Source organism: Dromiciops gliroides, chromosome 5 (assembly GCF_019393635.1).
Source record: "Dromiciops gliroides isolate mDroGli1 chromosome 5, mDroGli1.pri, whole genome shotgun sequence".
Classification (NCBI taxonomy): Eukaryota; Metazoa; Chordata; class Mammalia; order Microbiotheria; family Microbiotheriidae; genus Dromiciops; species Dromiciops gliroides.
In genome coordinates, this window is record NC_057865.1 from 94,135,730 (window position 1) to 94,156,993 (window position 21,264).

At 41.7% G+C, this 21,264-nt stretch overlaps 1 protein-coding gene across 1 annotated transcript; it reads left to right on the top strand.

Annotated features, from left to right (window-relative positions):
- The first annotated feature begins 6,685 nt into the window (after positions 1-6,685).
- On the top strand, positions 6,686-20,136 carry LOC122729557 (GTPase IMAP family member 4-like). The gene is made up of 4 exons (XM_043968503.1): positions 6,686-6,791; positions 8,382-8,522; positions 9,173-9,286; positions 19,062-20,136. Exons 3-4 carry the CDS (start codon positions 9,205-9,207, stop codon positions 20,000-20,002), a joined length of 1,023 nt encoding a protein of 340 aa, XP_043824438.1. The 5' UTR covers positions 6,686-6,791; positions 8,382-8,522; positions 9,173-9,204; the 3' UTR covers positions 20,003-20,136.
- The last annotated feature ends 1,128 nt before the right edge of the window (positions 20,137-21,264 follow it).

Consider the following 21,264-nt stretch of genomic DNA (forward strand, 5'->3'; position numbering starts at 1 on the left):
CTGGGCATTTCTTTCCATTTAAACACAGAGGGGGAGAGACAGAGGGAGAGAGACAGAGAGAGACAGAGACAGAGAGAGACAGAGAGAGAGACTGGGCAGTATTTTTAAAAGACTTGTCAAGCAAAAAGCCTTCTCCAGAGGAAAAAGAAGTAAGATCTCTGGGATGAGAGAATTATCTCAAGTAAATTGTTCCTAGTCATTCACACTTCAGTGTAAATTATCAAACACTGACCTAGAGAAATGAAGCTTTTATTAAGAATTTACTTTTTGCCTAGCAGAGGTGTATACTGTAGCCAGCTCTCACTAGCTCCCCAGAGCCGATTGCTAAATTTTCAGGAAAGGATAGACTTTAAAAAGTTATGAAGAAAATGTTAATAATATAGCTTAAACTTAGAAGTATATCAAAGGAACATGTTCCCTAGAAAGCTGTTTGTTAAACATTTTGTAACGATTGGAATGACGCCACCTGCTGGAGACTTACTGTAGAAGAGTTCCGCCCATGAAGCGAAGGTCTTTGAGGGCAAGACCAGGAGTCTCTTCTTTGGTGTCAGGAAGTGACGCAGGCTAGTGGGAGGAGGAAGGAAGAGACTGGCACTGGGTCTCACTCTCTTTCCTTTGGACTCTGGTGGAGAGAGGAGCTAGAAATGTGCTCTCCCTTTAATAGATAGGAATCTAGGCCTTTCTCTCTCTTTACCAAATTCTTATTCTCCTTAATAAATGCTTAAAAGTGTAACTCTTGCTAAAGCTTATAATTTATTGGCGACCACTCATTAAATATTTTAGACAGTTTAGCTAGAATTTTATCCCTTAACAATTTGCAGCACAACCCTGATGACTAGGCATTGAAAGTAGGGTTGGAGAGAATGGTAGTTTTACTGGAGATATAAGAAAGCTGTGATGATTGCTATTAGACCTTTTGGGACAATTGATATTATTCTTTGTCTGATTCTAGGCATGTTTATCAAGAAATGCTATTAAGCCAGTGTTCCATGATGCCAGTAACCCTGTGGGGGTGCTATCTATAAACTGCAGGTGAAATGCTCATGGGGTAGACTGGGAGAACGACTTTTGGCATTCCTGACTCAGTTTCTCCAGTATGACATTTCCTCTTGGAGGGAAAGGTTGATCAAGCCTGGACTCTGGAAAGAGAGCAGAGCAGTGGGCACAGTAGAGGACATTGCCCTGTGAGCTGTTTCCACAGCTTAATTAAATTGTGTGTGAGTGTAACAAAATAATTCCTTTCTTAATAGAAAGAAGTATATAAGTCTCAAGAGTCCCAACTAGTGGTTACAACCTCCAGCCATACATTTCATAGAGACAGGCAGTTTAAGTGGCCCAAAGGCACTGTTAATTTCCAACCCCTCCCCTTACATGTAGAAAACAATTGTATTAAAAAGCATAGTTTTGTCCACTGGTCAGCCAGCCTTAGCCAGAGCAGAGCAGCCAGCTTGGTCACTAGAAGCATAGGAGAGCCCACTTGACTCTGCACAAGGGAGCCATGATCTTGCTTTGGGGGACCTTCTCATACCCTGAAAATATGGACAGCTCAGGGCAGACTGCTCCCCTCAGTCTTGCCCAACACCATCCCTGGCCCTAGATGTTTATACCTGGCCTTACAATAAACATCTTGTATTGTGCATCAATCCTATAATTCACAACACTGGAACTTCGTGTCAAATTTTGACCGTGTGAATCCTGATTCTGACATTTACTACCACAGTGAGCTTGGGCAAGTCACCTAACATCTCTGGGCCTCACTTTCCCTAGAAGTTAAATGAAGCAGTTTCTCTAGATGACCTCCAGGTGCCTCTACATCCATGAGCTTGTCACTCTATCTGTCTTTCTCTCTCTTTCCCTTTATATTTCCCTACCCCTAAAGCTTAAAAGTTTGGCTAAATCATGAGCATATAGGATGCATTCTGTCATAGAAATAATCTCTTACAGGCTCCTGAGAATTTCAAGGGAGATGTATTTTAAGGAGGGAATAGTTTCAGAGAGGGCAGTTTGGCAATTCAATGAGTAATCAATAAGCCCCTGCAGGGGACACAGGCCCACACTGGATACTGCATGAGAAAGGAGTTTTTAGCCTTACACATGGCACATGAAATCTAAATACCACTGACCATTTTATCTTAGGGAACAAGGGCTGACAAGGAACAACATACTGAGGACATAAGACCTGTGCCTAAGGACCAGCAAAATAGACTTGAACACCAATCCTTCAGAGACCAAACTTGCCTTAACTGATCCTTTGAATGAAAATTATGGCCACCAAATGTATGCATTGCTCAGATTTCCTGAACTTAAGGCTTGTCTACTCCTGATAAGGTTCTCTGCTCTGAATATTCCAATCCTGGCCTATTTTCTTGTGACTGCAGCAAGGACACCCTCATTCCAGGATAAGGTCTACATTTAATCTGAAGCATTATAGGGTCCTTCAGTTTCTATTTGGGTGACTTATGAGTAGACTTCAAGGTAAAACATTCCCATCTAATATACAGTATTCAAAAATGGATACTGAAAATATCTTGACAAGTTCTCAAAAGGTCTGGTCCCATTGCATGGGGAAAACAGCCTGGTTAGGTTCACAGTCAGGCCCTTCACCCTGCAGTTTCAGAATTTGGTTTGAATCATTTCAGTCAGATGCAAGCAAAGTTTTAGAGCTTGGTCGATAGTCTCACCAGGCTCACACTAGATTTTGTGTTATCAACTAGAAAGTCAATTAATTAATATGTAATGAGAGATTTTACTACAGAGATGACCAGGATACTATATTGTATTATTGAACTAAAGGGGCTTTTAGGTTGGTGCTGAATTCTCTCCTCAGGAGGGCATCTATGGGGAAAACACAATGAAGAAAAAAAGTTCCTAGGGGAACCTGACATCCTTCTCTTCTGCATACATAGGGACAGCTCTGTAGAAGCAACAGGAACACTGCTGTTGTAACACTCCTCTCTCCAGGGCACAGGGCTCCAGGCACCAGGCAGACTTTTCCTAGATGCGGTTAAGTGTCACCTCATGTAGAGAGCTGGACCTGGAGGTGAAAAGCCAAGTTCAAATCCAGCTTCAGACCCTTCCTAGTTCTGTGACCTGGAGCAAGTCTCTTAACTTCTGTCTGCCTCAGTTTCATCTGTAATATCGAAATAATAATAAGACTTACCTTCCAGAACTGCTGTGAGGATCCAAGGCAGTATTTATAAATCCCCTTGCAAATCTTAAGGCATTACTACTTCTCAATTATTCTTTTCTGTAGCTAGGACATGTGTTCAGGCTTCCTCTTGACAGGAATGTGGCAATTACTAATGTTATAACATACATTAGTCAAATTTTAAGTTGAAGCCTTCATAGAATCATGGGAATTTAGAATCTAACATCCTCCCTGAAGAATGAATCCACTTTATAATATCTCTACCAACTGTAGTCACTTCCAGTGATGGTGAGCTCACTCTCCCCCAGTCCATTCCATGGTGGGGGCAGCTGAAATTGCTGTAACAGTGTTTCTTTTTAATTGAACTGAAATATTTCCCCTTGTATCTGACACCTGTTGGCACCAACTTTGCTCTCTTGGGGACAAGCAGAAGGACTAAGCCCTTTTCTGTATGACATCCCTCCAAATACCTGAGAACTGTGTCCATGACCTTGCCAAGCCTTCTCTCCTCCAGCCTAAACATCAACTATTCCTTGAACTCTTCTTCCTGGGCCATCATGTCTACATCTTCTACCTTCCTTCCTCATTGTCCTCCTCAGTGTGACCTCTAGCTGGTCCTGCAGCAGAAGGAGATGAGAATTGAAGCCAGAACATCTAGAGTCAAATCCTGATTCTCTTTCTTTTAACCTTTGTGACTTTGGGCAAATCACTTAGCCACCCTGGGGCTTAATTTCATCAAATGAGGGGCTTGAACTTAGACAACCTTAAAGATTCCTGCTTGCTCCAGAACCCTGATTCAAACTTTGGCAAATGTGGTGCTGCCTACATTGGAAGATAATATTGCACATGGCATATGGACAGTTTGAGGAACAAAGGGACTGTCACTTCCCATTATAAAAACCACTGTACTCCTACTGATGCTGCCCAAGATTCCTTAGCGTTTTTTTGTTCTAGACCTGTAATATCATCACAATTTCATTTTTAAAATCTCGTGAGGGAAACTCCTGTGCAAAGCAGTAATTCATTTGTAATTTATGGTTAAGAACAGGAGTTCTTATTGTTTTGGGGGGCCTGAACCCCTTGGTGATGTGATGAAGCCTAGGGATGCTTTTGCAAAATAATATTTTAAATGCATAAAACAAAATACAGAATTACCAAAGAAACCATTTATGTTCAAATGCAATTATAAAAAAAAGTTTTCAAAACAGCCACATGAGTTCATGGATCCCAGGTTAAAGACATGAAGAATTGAGGGATTTGTTGTAAGTGCACTAAGACATTAAGGGATTTTACCCAACATCACATAGGACTGGAACCCAGGTCTCTCTGACCCCAAGGTCAGCCTGCTATGCATTATCCCACACTGCCTTCCTCAAGCTTATAGCCAATTTTAAAGCACCAGGTCTCACTCAATCTCTCATGTGACTAAAGATGTGGTATGACCCCCAATTTGTATCTTAGGTAAGGCACCTAGGCCACAATGATCCTATTTAAGCAAGCTAAGATTGCACGAGTGTTGCCCTGTCACCCTGATGCCCCATTCAGGACCATGGTGGGCAGCCCCTCCTCCTGATTGATGGCCTTATCCTATATTAACATCTGATAGAATTCTCCCTGAGGACAGCGACTTTCATTTTTCTCCTTGCATCCCCTTTAAACCAGGTTCTCTTTTGTTTGTTTTGTTTTGTTTTTGCAGGGCAATGAGGGTTAAGTGACTTGCCCAGGGTCACTCAGCTAGTAAGTGTCAAGTGTCTGAGGCCAGATTTGAACTCAGGTCCTCCTGAATCCAGAGCAGGTGCTTCTTTTGGGGGGGGGGGGTGCAGGGCAATGAAGGTTAAATGACTTTCCCAGAGTCACATAGCTAGTAAGTGTTAAGTGTCTGAGGACAGATTTGAACTCAGGTCCTCCTGAATCCAGAGCAGGTGATTTTTTTTTGGGGGGGGGGGCAGGGCAATGAGGGTTAAGTGAATTTCCCAGAGTCACACAGCTAGTAAGTGTTAAGTGTCTGAAGCTGGATTTGAACTCAGGTCCTCCTGAATCCAGGGCCAGTGCTTTATCCACTGTGCCACCTAGCTGCCCCCTTAAGTCTGGTTCTTGATCAATTTTCATTTTATTGAATGCATGCAGATGGTTTTTTCCCACCTAAACAAAGAACCTTCCTGCTTCAGTGGGAAAACAACAACAAAACCACCTGAGCACCTTCAGTTCAATGAGCATCCCTTTTCTTAGGTATGCCTCTTGCTAAGTTTATGGAAAAACACTGGTCTGATCAGCAATTTATCTGAAAACCATCTCTTTGGGAAGGCCCTTTTCCAAATGCTTCACCTCATCCATTTGCACTAATTTTTGTTACTTTCAGTTCCTAAGGGGCCTATTTTCTGACTTTGTTCCTGGATTCCCATAAACTCCTACAAAACTTGAAGTGTAAGGGACCTTAGAGGTTATCCCTATCAACTCTCTCAATTGACAGATGAGGACGCTGAGGCCCAGAAAGGTCCAAGGTTACAGAGATGAAAAGTCTCAGGGGCAGGACTTGAACCCAGGTCTTCTGATTGCAAGTCCAGTAATCTTTCAGCTGCAGGAAATAGTTGTGATTGGGGCCTGCAGTCTTCTATTCACTGCCTGCCAAAGTAGAGACTTTCATGGTCTCACAGAAAGTCAGTTTATTATATGCCTATTCATTAATACCTCCCCAAACCCCACTCACAGACTTTGTTGCAAATTCTCATCCCCACTCTTGTCCAAGTGACAGAGGAAAGAAAGCTCAGGGTTTGAGCAAGAGGTGGGTGGGAAGCAACTGGAGACTCGGTGGTCTTCTCTGGCCAGAATTCTGGGAACAAACAGGGTGACAGGGTTCCCTGAGGGGCATGGGCCCCTCAAAAAATGGGCCCTGACAAAAAATGTGGAGATTAACTGTACACTACAAGTCCATGAAAAAAAGTTGGTAGTTACTTTGAAATATGAGAATAATCGCGGCGCCATTTCAGTGGTTAAATCCCATAAGTCACTGCCCGTTTGGGGGCAGAGGACAATTCTTCCTACTCTGGCAGTGTGTAAAACACTTTAGTCCAGGGAATACAGGGAAATAGAACTTCTTGAATCTGACTTCAGAAGATTTATTAAACTTCAAATCTCTTATATATTTTTGGCAATTTTAGGAAGGAATACTAAAAGTATGACTGGCTTCACATAGGGCAGGAAAAAACATGGTTCAAAAAAAAAAAAACATGGCTGATAGTAAAAACCATTACCCATCCAAATAAATGACTAAGGGAATTGGAATTTTCCTCTCGCTGCCTAAGCCAATGGGCTGTGCAGATCCAGGAGTTCTTAACTTTTTTTTAATCTCATAGACCCCTTCTGAGGTCTGGTAAAGACTCTTGACCCCTTCCCAGGGGTGGGGTTGCTTTGTTTTAATTCACAATTGGAGGAAATGTTTCAATTGAATGAAAAAAAAAAAGTTTTGAGAGAGTTTCATGGAGCAAAATGCCATTTTTCATGCACACTTTCGATTTCATTTCCTTTATAAGAGGGAAAGAGGACCATGGGTCAGCTCTGCTTTAGGTCTGTCCACACTCAGCTTCCTGAATCCCCCTGGAGGCTACGTTTTAAGAGGTGGGAGTGAAAGTACCGGTTTTTACAAGTAAGTCAAGATAATTCTTCTCTTTCAAGTCTACAGACTCCTTGGAATATTTACATGGACCTCTTGGGGTCTAGAGACCTCAGGTGAAGAACTTCTCCCTCATCTATTTATTCTCTGACAACTTGGCAAACAGGGGGATGTTTGGCATGACTTCAAATATTTAATCCATATCAAATTGCTTACCTTTTCAAGAAGTGCAGAGGGATGTGAGGAACTGAAAGAATTTGGAATTCAATTTTTTTCAAAATGAAAGTTTAAAAAAATTTACATATAATTAGGAAATATTTAACAAAGTACTTAAGAATCTTTTAAAATAGAATTCTACTGCCCCTTGGCAATTAGGATGTTTTGCTATGTGGAGGGGATTCTCCAGGGTAGGGGCAGGACGGAGGACCACACTGCCTACCTCCTTTCCTCTTTTCTTTTTTCTCCTTTCATTCCCTAGTTCTGTTTACACTTTTATACAAAGCAGGGGCCTGAAAGAGCTGCAGAAAGCCGAGCGCCCCAGTGCAAAGGGGGAAAGCTGACCCTTGGTTTCAGGTCTGTCCACAGTTACTAAGATCTTGGTTTCCCAATTTCAGCTAGAGGTTACATTTGGAGGAAATACAGTGGGAGAGCAACGGTACTGGAGCCAGAGGGTCTGGGCTGGAATCCCAGCTCTGCCCCTTCTGAGCTCTGTGACTTGGAGCAAATCAGACCAGTTTCCTAAAGTATACAATGAGGGGAGTTGACCTATAATGTTCCCTCCAATTCTCAATTCTATAGTCCTATATGGACTTGGAGTTTACAAAATTGACAGAGCTGTAAATCACTCAGACTCTCCCACTTGGGGTTATTGCTGTTTTAAGGAACAGAATCCAGGCCCCTTCTATCCTCCCATCACACATCTGCATCCCTCTCCTTTAAGAAGACAGCATGGTAAAGAAAGAGCTGGGTCTGGGTTCAGAAGCCCTGGGTGCAAATCCTGATTCTAACATTTACTACCTTTGTGAGCTTAGACAAGTTACCTAATATCTCTGGGCCTCAGTTTCCTTAACAGTTAAAGGAAGGAGTGAGTTTCATTAGATGGGCTCCAAGGACCCTTTACATCTATGAGCCTCTGACTCTACCTGCCTCTATGCCTGTCTGTCTGTCTCTGTGTCTCTGTGCCTCTGTCTCTTTCTCTCTCTGTCTCTGTCTCTCTCTGTTTCTGTCTCTTTCTGTCTCTGTCTCTGTCTTTCTGTCTCTCTCTGTGTCTCTCTCTTTCTGTGTCTCTGTCTCTGTCTCTCTGTCTCTCTCTCTCTGTCTCTCTCTCCCTCTGTCTGTCTCTCTATTTCCCTACCCCTAAAGTTTACAAGTTTGGTTCAGTCATGATCATATAGGGATCGTTGCTGTAGAAATAATGTCTTACAGGTTCCTGGGAATTTCAAGAGAGATATAATTTGAGGAGGAAACAGACAGTTTGAGAGAGGGAATTTTGGCAACTCAGTGAGTGACCACTGAAACCCTGCAAGGGACACAGGCACCTACTAGATACTGCATAAGAAAGGAGAGGGTCTAGCCTTACACATGGCACATGAAGTCTAAATACTCCTGAACATTTTATTTCAGGGAACAAGGACCATCCAGGAACAACACGCTGAATAAATAAGATCCGTGCATAAGGACCAGCAGGACAAACCTGAAGCCCAGTCCCTGGAAGACCAACCTTGCCAGAACCATTCCCTTGAATGAAAATTATATCCATCAAATGTATGTATTGCTCAGATTTCCTGACCTGAAGCCTGTCCACTCCTGAGGAGGTTGCCCTGTTCTGAATATTCCAATCCTGGCCTATTTTCTTGTGGGGAGGAGGGTGGTGGGTTATCCATCCCTTCAAGATCCCAGCTGCCCTATTCATTCTTTGGCATCCCAGAAAATACTAAGGTAAGAGTTTTCATCATCTGAGGAGACTCCCAGTGACTATGGGCGAGTTGGCAATGCTATTCCTGCTGTATTTTACCTCCAAGTCCTTCTGATCAGCCCCTTTGGCAGGACTGTAACTAACGGTCATGTCAGTACCCACAATCATATGTAGTGGGGACCTGAGAGCAGGTAGGAGACATATCATTCATAGAAGTTGGACTAGCAGGACCTTCCAAGCTGTGGGGGGCTCCTGACCTAATCCCATGACCTAGAATGGATTGAGCTGTCCAGCAGCTCAGCGTAAACCTGGTTTGGGACAGTCCCACACAGTGGAAGCATTTTGGACCTGGGTGTACTCTGAATGGGCTACTGGTTTCAGGGCTACAGAATCAGGGCAGAAGTATCACATAGTATCTCTTCCTTCCAAGAGAAGATGTTCAGCTGGGGAAGGGATGGTATCAGGGAGCTCCCTAATTGTCTCTAATTCTCTCCTGAAGAATACCTTTGCCTAGAAAGAAAAGCACCCATAATGTTTGGATGGAAGAACATTCCAGCTCTGATTGGGCCACCCCAACTGAGGATGCTGGAATATGACTCTGAGAACATTCCAGGTAAATGCCTACACTAACTGTGAAGAATTGTAAAGTTCTTCAGATCACATTTGGGTGACTCTTGGGAGGACTTCAAGGTAAAACCTTCCCATTTAATTTGTAATATTCAAAAAGGGATGTTGACAATAATTTGACAAGGTCTCAAAAGGTCTGGTCCCATTGCATGGGGAAAATAGACTGATGAGGTTCAGAGTCAGGGCCTTATCCCTGCAGTTTCAGAATTGGTTTGAATCATTTCAGCCAGATGTAATCAACGTTTCAGGGTCTGGTCAAAAGTCACCAGGTTCATGCTAGACTTGGTGTTATCAACTAGAAAGTCAATTAATTAAGATGCAATGAGAGATTTTACTACATGGATGACCAGGACACTCCATCGTATTATTGGGTCAGAAAGGGCTTTTAGGTTGGTGCTGAATTCTCTCCTAAGGATTTGAGTCTATGGGAAAACACAGTGAAGAAGGCAAGGTATTTTGGGGAGCCTGAAACATCTTTCTCTTCTCCATACATAGGGATAGCTCTGTGGGGACAACAGGAACACTCCTGTTGGAAAATTCTTTTCTCCAGGGCACAGGGCTCAAGGCACCCAGACAAACTTTTCCTAGATGCCGCTAAGTGTCATAGTGGGTAGAGAGCTGGAACTGGAGGTGAAAGGACCTAAGTTCAAAAGGTCTCCAAACCTCTGTCTGCCTCTGTAAAATGGAGCTCATAATAATATCTATCATCCAGAACTGCTGTGAGCATCCAAGATGAAACCTGTAAAGCACTGTGTAAATCTTAAGGTACTACGGCTTCCTCATTATCTTTTTCTGTTGCTAAGATGTGTATTCAGGCTTCTTCTTGACAGGACAGTAGCAATATCTAATGTTATTGGTCACACGTTAAATTAAGGCCTTTAAGAAATCATGGCAGGGGGCAGCTAGGTGGCACAGTGGATAGAGCACTGGCCCTGGATTCAGGAGGACCTGAGTTCAAATCTGGCCTCAGACACTTGACACTTACTAGCTGTGTGACCCTGGGCACTCATTGCCCTGCAAAAACAAAAACAAAAACAAACAAAAAAAAAGAAATCATGGCAGCTGGAAGCACCTTTAGGGCCCAGTATCCTTCCTGCAGAATGAATCCCCTTCACAATATCTCTACCAACTGTGGCCACCTCCAATGATGGTGAGCTCACTCTCTCCCAGCCCATTCCATGGTCAGGGAACCTCAGATTGTTAGGACATTCTTCCTTTTTAATTGAGCTGAAATATTTCCTCCTGTAACTGATATCTCTTGGTATCAACTTTGCTCTCTGGGGCCAAGCAGGAGGACTGAGGCCTTTTCTATATGACATCCCTCCAGATACCTGAGAACAAACAAAGGGAGCGAACATGCCTTTCCTAAGCCTTCCCTCCTCTAGCCTAAAGATTCCTTGAACTCTTCCTTCTGGACAATCATGTCTACACCTTGCACCTTCCCCATCGTCCTCCTCACCATTAGCTCTAGGCTGGTCCTGCAGCAGAAGGAGATGAGAACTGAAGCCAGAGGATCAAGGGTCAAATCCTGACTCTCCTTTTGGCCTTCTTGACTTTGGGTGAGTCATTTAATCACCTAGTGGCTTAGTTTGCTCATTTGCCAAATGAGGGAATGGAATCGTATAACCTTGAATATTCCTCCTCTCTCCAAAACCCATGATCCAAACTTATGAAAATGAGCTGCCTACATTGGAAGATGATGTTGTACCTGGGATGTGACTAGTTTTAGGTACAGTCAATTCCAAAGAAAAAATAGTGTACTCCTACTGCTGCTTTTTTTCAAATACCAGGGTAAAGACACCTAAACTATAGGGCTTTGTTGTAAGTACACAAGGGATTTTGCCCATTATCCTATAGGAGTTACTGCCAGGTCCTTCTGACTTGAAGGCCAGCCTGCTGCTATTATCCCACACTGTCTCCCTTTTAAAGCACCACGCCTTAGGAAATACCTCATGTTACTAGAGATCCTATATGATGTGGGCCCCAAAATGTCCAATCTGCAATAAAAGCAACTGAGGCAGGGCTCTGAGTCAATAATCATTTATTTATCAAAGGAACCTGGACCCATTTAATGAATAAGACCTCAGATCTTCCTCCAGGGCCTAAGTTTTACAGTGTTTGGCAAGGTGATACAGATGATGCAGAGTAGAACACAGGATCTCACTCACTGACAGACACATGCCTCGACCTTCCAGGAGAATCTAAACTTCAGCCTAGGGCCCATGAGGGCCAGTAGAAAGCATCCCAAGGGTCACTTGTTGGCTAAGTGAAAGTGACCAATGTTGGGCAACAGGAAGGGATACTCAAGAAGGAAGGGATGGAGGGAGGAAGAGAAGCTGAGGAACTTTGCATATGATTAGGCCATCTCAGCCACTCAGATCAGTTACTCATCAGGCAAATAAAAGGGGGTGAAGGTCCTCTAGTTAGCTTCCTGTGATTAAGCAAGTCAACTTTTAATAGGTTTTTCTAGGGCCTAATATAACAAAGAATCTGTATAACCTTATCTAATTAGACCTAATATAAGATATGCAAAATATGTACTACTATTAGTTAACTAGACTGACTAAATGTATATTATTAGGCAAGTATATCAAATATACTCCCTAACCCTATGGAATCACACTCAACTGAACCATATTCATTGGAATAAAAATTAATCATTGGACACACTGGCACAGAATTAACCCCTTGGGTAAGAAGCATAGGCCACTATGAATCTATTTAAGCAACCTAAGATTGCATGAGTGTTTTCAGCTGCCACATCACCTTGGTACTTCATTTAGGCCCGTGGCTGGCAGCCCACAAAACCTACATTATGAAAGGTTGTCTAGCCTTAACTGTTTTCTCCTATAATTGTATTGGGTAGAATTCTCCCTGGAGGCAGAGACATTTATTTTTTTTCTTTGTATCTCCTTTAAGCCTGGTCCTTAATTAATGAACATGCAATTGATTTTTTTCAGACTTTTTTTCCCTCCCTCAGCAAAGAAGCTTTAAGTATTCCCCTTGCTATGATTGTGGAAAAATACCAGTCTAATCAGCAATTAATTATAAGCTTCTCTTTGGGGAAGTTGCTTTGCCAAATTCTTACCTCATTCATTTGCATTAATTCTCATTACTTTCAGTTTCTAAGGAGGCTCTTTTCTGACTTTGTTCTTGAATTCCTATAAACTCCTAGAAAACGTCAAGTGGAAGGGACCTTAAAGGTCAACTCTTCCAACCTTCTCAACTGACAGATGAGGACACTGAGGCCCAGAGAGGTCCAAGGTTTGTGTTTTTTAAAATATTGGAGGGCTAGGTGTTTCTGTCTAAATTATTGGGGAACTATGCTGGGGTTTCTAAAATGTTGCTACTTATAAATTAATGGCTATTGCACCCATTTAGGGAGCAAGCATTTATTAAAGTATATTAAATACAAGAAGAGCATTGACCACATGACAGTTAACCCAAGCCTAAACCCCCCAGCACCCTATTTCTAAGAGAGAGAGCACATGGCCTCAAGGCCTACATTGCCTAATGAGGAGAGTGCTCACCAACTGACCATGGGCCCAGACTTAAAGTGAGTTCCAAGATGGCGCTGGCCAGGAGCCTCCTCTGTGTTTGACTTTTATCCAGTCTTGATAGAGATGTGTCCCTACACACTGATCAAAGCTTAATTGGCTAGCATCATTCAATTCCATTAGATGACTTGACCTGAGGGTGGTCCATATTAAAATGAGCTCTAGCATGCCTGATGACATCAGAGTCTAGTGGCAGACCCCCTGAGGGCAAAGGGGCTTTCAGATAGGGGTGGCTTCATTGGCCTAGACACAAGGATCTATCTCCATTGTACCTTTGGGCTGGCACTGAAAGAGATTAGCCAGAGTTCCTGAAATAAACCTTCAAGTGGGAGTGCCCCCCCCCCGCCCCGAAACAAACCTATTAATAATTATTTTCTCACAGGTTACAGAAATGAAAAGTGTCAGGTAAGACTTGAACCCAGGTCTTCTGATGCCAAACCCAGTACTCTTTCAGCTGCATCAAAGAGTTATGATTGGGGCCTGCAGTCCTCTATTCACTGCCTGACAAAATAGAGACCTTGTAGTCTCAAAGAAAGTCAGTTTATGACATGACCATTCCTTAATACCTACCAACCCCAACTCACAGTCTTGTTTCCAATTCTCATCAATCATGTTGTGCAGGTGACAGGGGAAGGAGAGTTGGGGCATGAGCAGGAGGTGGGTGGGAAAGAACTGGAGACTCAGATTTTGGGAAGACATAAAAGAGACCCTCTGTTGACTCAGGGGGTATTCTTTGGCCAGAATTCTGGGGACAAAAAGGGTGACAGGGTTCCCTGAAGAGAGTGTCCCCCTCAAGCTTCAATGTGCTTTCCTGTCACCACTCCCCACTGGCCCTGTTGGAAATCATGAGACTTGAGAGAAATAAAAATGAGCTTCTCATTAGAAAAAGTTGTTGACCTTTCATATTAGGGCAGAATAAGTTTGCTTACGTCCATCCCAAGGCTCATTGTTGAGAGCTAAGAGCTTGTCTTTTGCTAGTGAAGGAAACCTGCCAAAAGTTAAACTTTTCTTACTCTGTACTGGTTGCTAAACACCCATCTCTGTAGTGGGTCCAAAAGGGAACGAAGTAAGGGAGAAGAGACCACTGAAGTCATATACGCTTTGAGGTAGTAGCACTGGCCTTTCATCAACCCCTAAAGGCTTGATGCCCATATGATTCTCTGCTTCTTTTCCCTATCACCAGTGTCCCAAAACTCTTAGTGCCATCTTAAATGATTAAAACTGAAGACAGCACTAAGATTTCTGGAACACTCTACATGTTATGATTGGCTGGAGCCCTACTACCCCTGCCTCAATGACCCCATGCCTTCACCTAGGCCCTAGGTGGCCGTATTGTTTTTGCTGCTGTTGCTGTTTGGTCATTTCAGTCATGTCCACCTCTTCATGAGTCTATTTGGGGTTTTCTTGGCAAAGATACTGGAGTGCTTTGCCATTCCCTTCTCTAGCTCATTTTACAGATGAGAAAAGTAAGGCAAACACTTAGTAAGTCTCCAAGGTCATATTTCAACTCAGCAAGATGAGTCTTAAGTATCTACTAGTTCCCAATGAAACAGCTGGTAGCTCAGTGGATAGAGCAGTGGGCTTGTAGTCAGAGAGACCTGAGTTCAAATCCAGCCTCAGACACTGTAACCTTGGGCAGGTCCCTTAACCTCTGTTTGCATGGCAAAAGGATCCTGTGGACAATGCAGTGGCAAACTACTCCAATATCCTTGCCAGGAAAACCCCAAGCACAAGTACGGCCATGCAGTCACAAAGAGTCAGACATGAATGAACAACAAAGTGTCTAACACTGTGCTAGGAGCTAGGTGATATACAGAGCAAGACTGAAGCAATTCCTGCTTGCAATGAGCTTCCATTCTACTGGGGAAAGCTTTCATTCTAAGGAAGGAATTGGCTCCTGAATTGGAGTGAGGGTGTGGTAGTTCCTTCTAACATAGCTTCCTGGCTTTGGTACAAGGAAATCCCATTACAGAGGTGCTCTGCTTTGAGATAGGGGGACACCGCAAAGAAACAGGATATTGATTGATGGAAAAAAAGTGCTATCTGCTGCTTTTGCTTTCAGATCTATATGCTGGGATGTTTGAACACTGTCATAGGTAGAGGGGGATGAGAATCATGGGACTGGAATACCCCCCACACATACACCTGCAAAAGGTCAGCTAATAAACGAGATAGGGAATTTCATATTCAGGATCCCAAGTGCTAAAATGTTTTTTGGGCCTAGGTGGACACATGTATAGAATCCTAACTGAGGAGACAGAGGCCTGAAGAGGGCTCCTCACCAGCAACATTTAGAAACTCATTCCTGAGTTTCAGGAATTTTTGGTTTTGTTTTTAATGAAGAAGTCATGTGATCAAGGTGCCCTACCTGTTTCTTTTCCTTCATTTGGTGGTAAATGTTCTTCCAAGTGAGTGATTATGTGGTGACACAAATGTCTAAACTAGGAATGAAATAAGTAAATGCAACCTCAAGATGTATTTGTTCAAAAAATGATTTGTGAAAAGTGAGTCCCATATAGCCAACCGAAGCCCAGGATGGCTGGAGATAGGAGTGTGATGATGTAATGCTGCAAATCTGCATCTGAACTGAGGCAGCCTGAAGGTTCCAAAAAGGAATTCCCAGTTTCACTTTTTTCTATAAGAAAAGTCCCTTCTCTGATCTTTACTAGAGATGGCAAACTTGGGGGGGGGGGGGCAGAATTCTGGGATGGTGATAGATGAGGACCAAGGTGTTATTTCACTAAATCACTTTCCAGGTCTGGGTCTTGGAATCTATGAGCACAGGAATTGGTTGAGGGGATGAACCCATGGAACTGAAAGATTCCCTGATTTATTCAGGATTGGCTGACAAGGGAACCATAAGGAAAGTGATCTGTCAGGCAGGGGGATGTGGACTATCTGGGCCAAGATGGGCACTCATGCATGAAGGTACTGGAAAAGATGGAGAAACCTTCTTGACTGGTGTTATATGCAATAGCAAAAACTCATAGACAACCCTTAAAGGATATTTACCAATTGTCTGTTGAGTGATAGGAAAATGGCCTTGGGGTATTCTCCTAAGTACAGAATCAAATATTTACAAAGGGTATCACATTTGTTTGTGTGTTTTTTCTGGGATCTTACTTGTGAAATCCTAACTCAGAATCTAGACGAGTTGGGGAATGAACTTTCTTTTTTATATTTTAGTGAATTTTTCATGTTGCTAAATATTTTCAAATTACATTTTTAATCTTTTTAAAATTTCATTTTTAACATTTTGAGTTCCAAATTCTCTTCCTCCCTGAATTCATGACCCTATACTTTGAGAACACAAGCAATATAATACCTTTTATACATCTGAAGTCATGCATATCATATACCCATATTAGACATGTTGCAAAAAGGGAAAGCAGAAAATATATACTTCTATAAAGACTCTGAATTCACTAGCTTTCTATCTGGAGTGGATAACATTTTTCATCATAAATCCTTCAGAATTCTTATGGATCATTGTATTGATCAGAGTAGCTATCTTTCACAATTGATCATCATTACAATATTATTATAATTGTGCATGGCATTATCATGCTTCTACTCATTTCACTAGGCATCAATTCATAGAAATCTTCCCACTTATTTTCTGAAACAATTCCCCTCATCAAGAGTATTCCATCACAATAATATAGGACAACTCATTCAGCCATTCCCCAATTGGTGGACATCCTCTCCATTTTCAATTCTTTGCCACCAAAAAAGAGCCGCTATAGATCATCTCTTACAACTAGGTCCTTTTCCTTCTTCTTTTATCTGTTTGAGATATGAATTTAGTAGTTATATTGCTAGGTCAAAGGACATGTAGAGTTTTATAGCCCTTTGGGCATAATTCCAAAGCGTTCTACAGAACTGTAGAGCCAGTTTACAGCTCCACCAATATTACATTAGTGTCCCTACTTTTCCACATCTCCGCCAGCATTTGTCATTTCCTTTTTATGTCTTATTAGCTAGTCTGATACATATGCTATAGCACATTAGTGTTGTTTCCATTTACATTTCTCTATTAGTGCTTTAGAGAACTTTTATATGAGTATGGATAGCTTTGATTTCTTCCTTGGAAAATTGCCTGTTCTCCTTTCACTATCAATTGGGAAATGGCTTTTATTTTTTATAAATTGGAATCAGTTTCATAAATATCTATGAAATGAGAATATTATCAGAGAACCTTGGTGTAAAAAAGATTTTCATTTTCTTGCCTTCCTTCTAATTTGGGGTATATTTGGTTTTATTAGTGTAAAACTTTTAAAATTTCATGTAATAAAGATTATTCATTTTTCCCTCATGATCTTTTTTATCACTTGAACTCCTCCCTTATCCATAGATGTGATACATAATTTTCTCCAGGCTTCATTAAACTGCTTGTGATATAACACTTTATATCTAAATCATGTATTCGTTTTAATCTTATCTTGGTATTAGGAATGAGATATTGTTCTAGCCCTGGTTTCTGTCAGAGTGCTTTCCAGTTTTCCCAACAGTTTTGTCAAATAGTGAGATCTTGCCCCCAAAGCTTGGATCTTTGGTTTAACAAACTCTAGATTACTATGGTCAATCACTTCTGTATACTTTGTACCTAAGCTGGGAATGTACTTTCAATACACAAAGATCTTTAAAAGAGGATAAAAGCCTTACTTGTCAATAAGGCCACATAGAAGTGTGTGTATCTTTGTGTAAATTCTACAGCAATCAATACTGAATAATTTACATTCCCCAGTGACTAAAGATAGCACCCTCAAGTACAAATTTCTATGAAGCCAAAATCATATCCACATAATCTTTATTTTTGTTTTTTGTTTTTTTGGTGAGGCAATTGGGGTTAAGTGACTTTCCCAGGGTTACACATCTAGTAAGTGTCAAGTGTCTGAGGCTGCAATTGAACTCAGGTCCTCCTGACTCCAGGGCAGGTGCTCTAACCACTGCACCACCTAGATGCCCCTCCACATCATCTTTAGAAGAAGAGATGTCAAGCTGCAGAGGCCAGACATAATGAAAGCATCCTCTCACATATTTTCAGTTTATTTTAATGATGAAAGCAAAAGGAATTAAGAAACAATGAAATCTACCTAAGAAGACAGGGTCATAGCCAGTTAATATGGCCATGAGTCTTCCCAGAGAGTATTGATAGAAGGAAGGCTTTGGGTTTTTTTTCTTCAAGCAAAAATCAAAGATTTTCTGATGGAGGAGATTATAGTTTTATCTTTAAAGATTCTAAATATAAATATTAATTTATATTTTATAGGGGAGGGAGGAATAAACTTCTATATCACACAAAGATGCAACATGAAGGAAAATGCCTCAATTATTAATATGATTACGTATAACATGGCTATGTATGAGCAATGTTTATTAATATCCAATATCTTGGGGAGAGCCACAGGTCTTTCCCTTTTCTCAATTCCTCATTTTTCAAAGCTCACTTGTCTTAAAGGGCATTACTGATAATGAGATTGCATTAGCTCTCATTGGTCAGACCCCACCCAACATGACAAGGAATTTAGTCAAGACTGGTGAACCCCCTTGTGTTCTGCTCAAGCTTGAATAGAGACAGATTTTTTGTGTGTAGATAGCCCAAGACTGCCAGAGGTCTTAGTAGAAATTATTTCTCTGTCCAAGGCTCACTCTCAGGCCCTCTTTGCTTGAAAGGGGACATAAACTGTGAGGCCTGCCATCATGTTTGTCTTTGGTCTAAGAGAGATGGGCAAATGACCTCCCTTTTTTATTGACATGCTGGCCTTCTTAACAAAATGATTAAATTACCTAGGATCTCTGTCTCTCAAAACTTTTTAATTGTCATAGATGTGTGAATGTGTGCAAGCATTCATGTGGATTCCAACAAGAAATAATAATTCATTCAAATAATTCCCTAAAGGAAGGATGACATTTGCAGTTATATAATTCTAAAACTTTTCATCTCCTATCCCCATCCCCCAGTAGGCATTTGGTGGTGGTAGACTTCCTTCTCCTGACAAAGATCTATGAATCTCATTAAGAACATAGAAAGCTGGTCATACTCAAATCTTTTCCAGATTGATTGGACCTGTCTCAGCTTGTGCTCTATGGGTATAGCATGGAAGAGACTCAGGGGCACCTCCATGTCATGATGGGATTTCTGAGCAGGGCTTTATTACACAAGTCAGTCATTCATGATTCTTTCTTACTTGTTTCCTACAGTTCCAGACAATGGGGAGTCAGAACTCAGAATTGTCCTTGTGGGGAAAACAGGGTCTGGGAAAAGTGCAACAGGAAACACCCTCCTGGGCAATTCAGAGTTTGTTTCCAAGACTTCAGGGAAGTCAGTCACCAAGGTCTGCAAGAAAGTCAGGACCACATGGAATGGGAAGAACATTGCTGTTGTCGACACTCCAGGCATTTTTGACACTGGCACTAAAGAGGAAAAAAATTTGAAGGAAATAGCTCGTTTCATGACAGTGTCCTCTCCAGGACCACATGCTCTACTCCTAGTGTTACGATTGGGTCGTTTCACCAAGGAGGAGAAGGAAGCTGTTGAAAGGCTTTATACTATTCTAGGAACTGAAGCAGTGAAGTTTTTGATTATTGTATTCACTAGGAAAGACGACCTAGAAGATGAAAGTATAAGGGATTACTTAGAAACAATTCAAGACTCATATTTCAGGGAGTTACTGAAGAAGTGTGAAAACAGATGCTGTGCATTTGACAATAAAGCTCATGGAGACCAGAGAGATGCTCAGGTTTCAGAGCTGATGGAAATCATTTATAAAATGGTGGAAAAAAATGGGGGCACCCACTACAACAACAATGTATATGAACGTGTGGAAGCACTCCTTCAGAAGGAGACAGAGAATCGTCAGCAACAGTACCAGAAGGAGCTTGAAAGGAAGAGGGAAGAAATCACAAAAAAGTGGGAAAAGGAAAGAAAACAGTTTGAGGAGGAAAAAGAGTTTAATAAGCAAAAGGAAGATTATGAGAAGAAACAGAAGGAGAATGAATATAGGAAAAGGAAAGAGATTAAAGAAGAAGAAGAGAAGTTGAAAAGAAATTGTCAGAGGGCCAGGGAGGAAGCTGAGAATGATGAGGGTTTGTTTTGGAAAATTCTGAAGTGGATTTTGGACAAAGTCAAGAAGTTGTGGTAGTGGCCCAACTGGGTGAAGAAATCTATTTAATCTGGGCAGTAAACGAGCCTAACACTCATCAGAATTGGCTCAAGGAGGGAATAACATACACACTCAATTGGGTGGAGTAATCTATCTAAGCCTGGAGGAAAATAGGAGGGGAAAGGGATAAAGAGAGAGGGGCAAAAGAAGGAAGGGCATATTGGGGGAGGGGACAGACAAAAGCAAATCCCTTTTGAAGAGGGATAGGATAAAAGAAGATGGATAATAGAATAAATATCATGGGGAAGGGAATAAGATGGAAGGAAAACAGTTAACAATAGGAATCATGAAAAAGAGAAAAGGGGGAAAAATTGTAAAAAAAAAATATTTATAGCAACTCTTTGAAGTGGCTAAGAATTGAGAATCAAAGGAATGTCCATCAATTGAGGAATGACAGAAGAAGCTGTGGTATATGATTGTGGTGGAATGGTCTTGTGCTTTAGGAAATGACAAACAGGATGATCCCAGAAAAACCTGGAAAGACTCATGAACTGATGTATAGTGAAGTGAGCAGAGCTGGGAGGACATTGTGCACAGTAACAGCAGTATTGTTCAATGAGCAATTGTGAATGACTTAACTACTCTCAGCAATGCAATGAACCAAGACAATCCCAAGGGACTGATGATGAAGCTTGCTATCCACCCCCATAGAAAGAACTGATAAAAAGAGCACTTGTGGATTGTACATATATAACCTGGTTGTGGTCTTGTGGGGGGGGGGGGAGGAAGGGAGGGAGGAAGGGAGAAAAATTTGGAACTCTAAATCATATGAAAATGAATGTTGAAAACTGCCATTACATGTAACTGGGAAAAAAAATTAATGTTTGTTGCTAAAAAAAAAGTGGTGTGAGAACTAAAATTCTAGTTGTGATGTCTAAAATCTAATGAGTGGTCACCTTAAATTCAAAGCTTTAGCAAGAGTTTAGCCTTTTAAGTATTTATTAAAGTACATTAGAAGTTAGTAAAGAGAGAAATAGAGGTAAAAAGCCTTTATCCTAGCTGTCTAAGAGAGCCAGAATCTGTCCTCTCACCAAGCCCAAGTCCACAACCGAAAAATATCACACTTCACCACTGCTTGTCCCCAAAGCCCCCTATCACACCGGAAGCAGTGCCATCCTCGCACACAGCTCCAAGCTAATTGGATGGTAACACTGATTGACAGGACCCACAGGTGGCAGACATCACTTACTGACGCCAATCTGACCTTCGAAACCCCAGAAAAGGTCATTTCTGGATGATAA

Coding starts and splice junctions, on each gene's coding strand:
- LOC122729557 (XM_043968503.1), top strand. CDS start 9,205: ATGTTTGGATGGAAGAACATTCCAGCTCTGATTGGGCCACCCCAACTG. Junction 9,287..19,061: donor TGACTCTGAGAACATTCCAG/GTAAATGCCTAC, acceptor TGTTTCCTACAG/TTCCAGACAATGGGGAGTCA.